Genomic DNA, 1,243 nt, shown 5'->3' with positions numbered 1-1,243 from the left:
CCTTTACTTTTCCCTAAAACACCAAAATATATAACTAAATCAACAAAAAAAGACACAAAACTACACAGAGCAACAGCATAAATGATAAATCTCTTAAAAACCAAATGCATCAAACCAAGATTACAAGATTTTCTTAGTTAAGGCATCCACAAAAATAATAAGAACAACTTCAAACAAACAAAAAATGAAAATTAGCAGTGATTTAAGGTCAAAGATAGAGAAAGACACACACTTGAATCGAAAAGCTGAATAAACAACCACAAAAACCCGAATTTGATTGAAGTGAGTGACAGAGAGAGAAATTGAGGTGTAAAAAATTGGAACTAAGGAAGTGGAAGAAGAAAGAGATAAGAGAGGGAAAAAAATGGAACTGACAGGTCAAGGACAGAGATGAATTTGAGAGTGGAGAAGACGGATTCGGGATCGTCAGGGCGGAAGGAGGCGGAGACGTCGGAGATGACACGGCGGAATGAGTCCCTCTCGGCGGCGGTTTGGGCGGCGAGCGGCGGTGGAAGCCATGCATTGTAGAGATGCATAGTTTGTAACTGTAAGCGAAGACTGAGTGATCTGACCAAAATGTCACGGCAGAAATAAGAAAAACGCACTCACAAAAAGAACGCTTTCGGTAATTGGGTCCTGTGATTCTCTCTACCTATATATATAGAGAGAGAGAAAGAGTGATAGAGATAGATAGATCTGAAAATGGTGAGAAGAGAGAGAGAGAGTACAGCCTTTCTCAACAAGAAAGAGGTGTCTCAGACACAGAATGTGTATGTGAATAATGCATAATGTATCGTAATAATTAATTTTTTATATTATTATAAATTTTAAATTTAATTTTTGGCAAAAATTCACTATTATCTTCTCGTGAAGTTTTATATTCAAGAATAGAGTATCCGTACAATACTATAATGTGTATTATAGAGTTTAGAGAGATTCTATTCCGTAGGATATCATATGTTTATTATCTATGGTATTTTGATGGTTATTCTGGATAGTATAGGTATAATATGTTTGAGAAATTAGTAATATTTTATTTTGAATATTCATTTTTTAACTCATACTAAGCCAAATAAATAGCCCATTATACACATTGTACAAATAATCCATTGACTTTCTAGCGGGATTCAATAATTTATTCTCTTTAACTAAATTATTATCTAATCATTTTTAATATTAATTTTATTTAAAAATAATTAATTATATGTGAATTTTTATTTAATTTTATATTATTTTATAAAAT

At 32.2% G+C, this 1,243-nt stretch overlaps 1 protein-coding gene across 3 annotated transcripts in view; it reads right to left on the bottom strand.

The window, feature by feature from the left end:
* LOC107612718 (proteasome activator subunit 4) overlaps nt 1-724 on the bottom strand; it is a 17,013-nt gene extending 16,289 nt beyond the window's left edge. For 2 of the 3 annotated variants that reach the window (XM_016314468.2, XM_021116836.1), the window contains exon 1: nt 376-724. In XM_016314468.2, the coding sequence (XP_016169954.1) occupies nt 376-536 (161 nt within the window). In that variant the 5' untranslated portion in view covers nt 537-724. The remainder of the gene's footprint in view (nt 1-375) is intronic. The other variant, XM_021116838.1, reaches the window with a different exon arrangement.

This window comes from Arachis ipaensis, chromosome B01 (assembly GCF_000816755.2).
Source record: "Arachis ipaensis cultivar K30076 chromosome B01, Araip1.1, whole genome shotgun sequence".
NCBI classification, from domain to species: Eukaryota; Viridiplantae; Streptophyta; class Magnoliopsida; order Fabales; family Fabaceae; genus Arachis; species Arachis ipaensis.
This window is presented reverse-complemented; position numbering and strand designations above follow the sequence as displayed.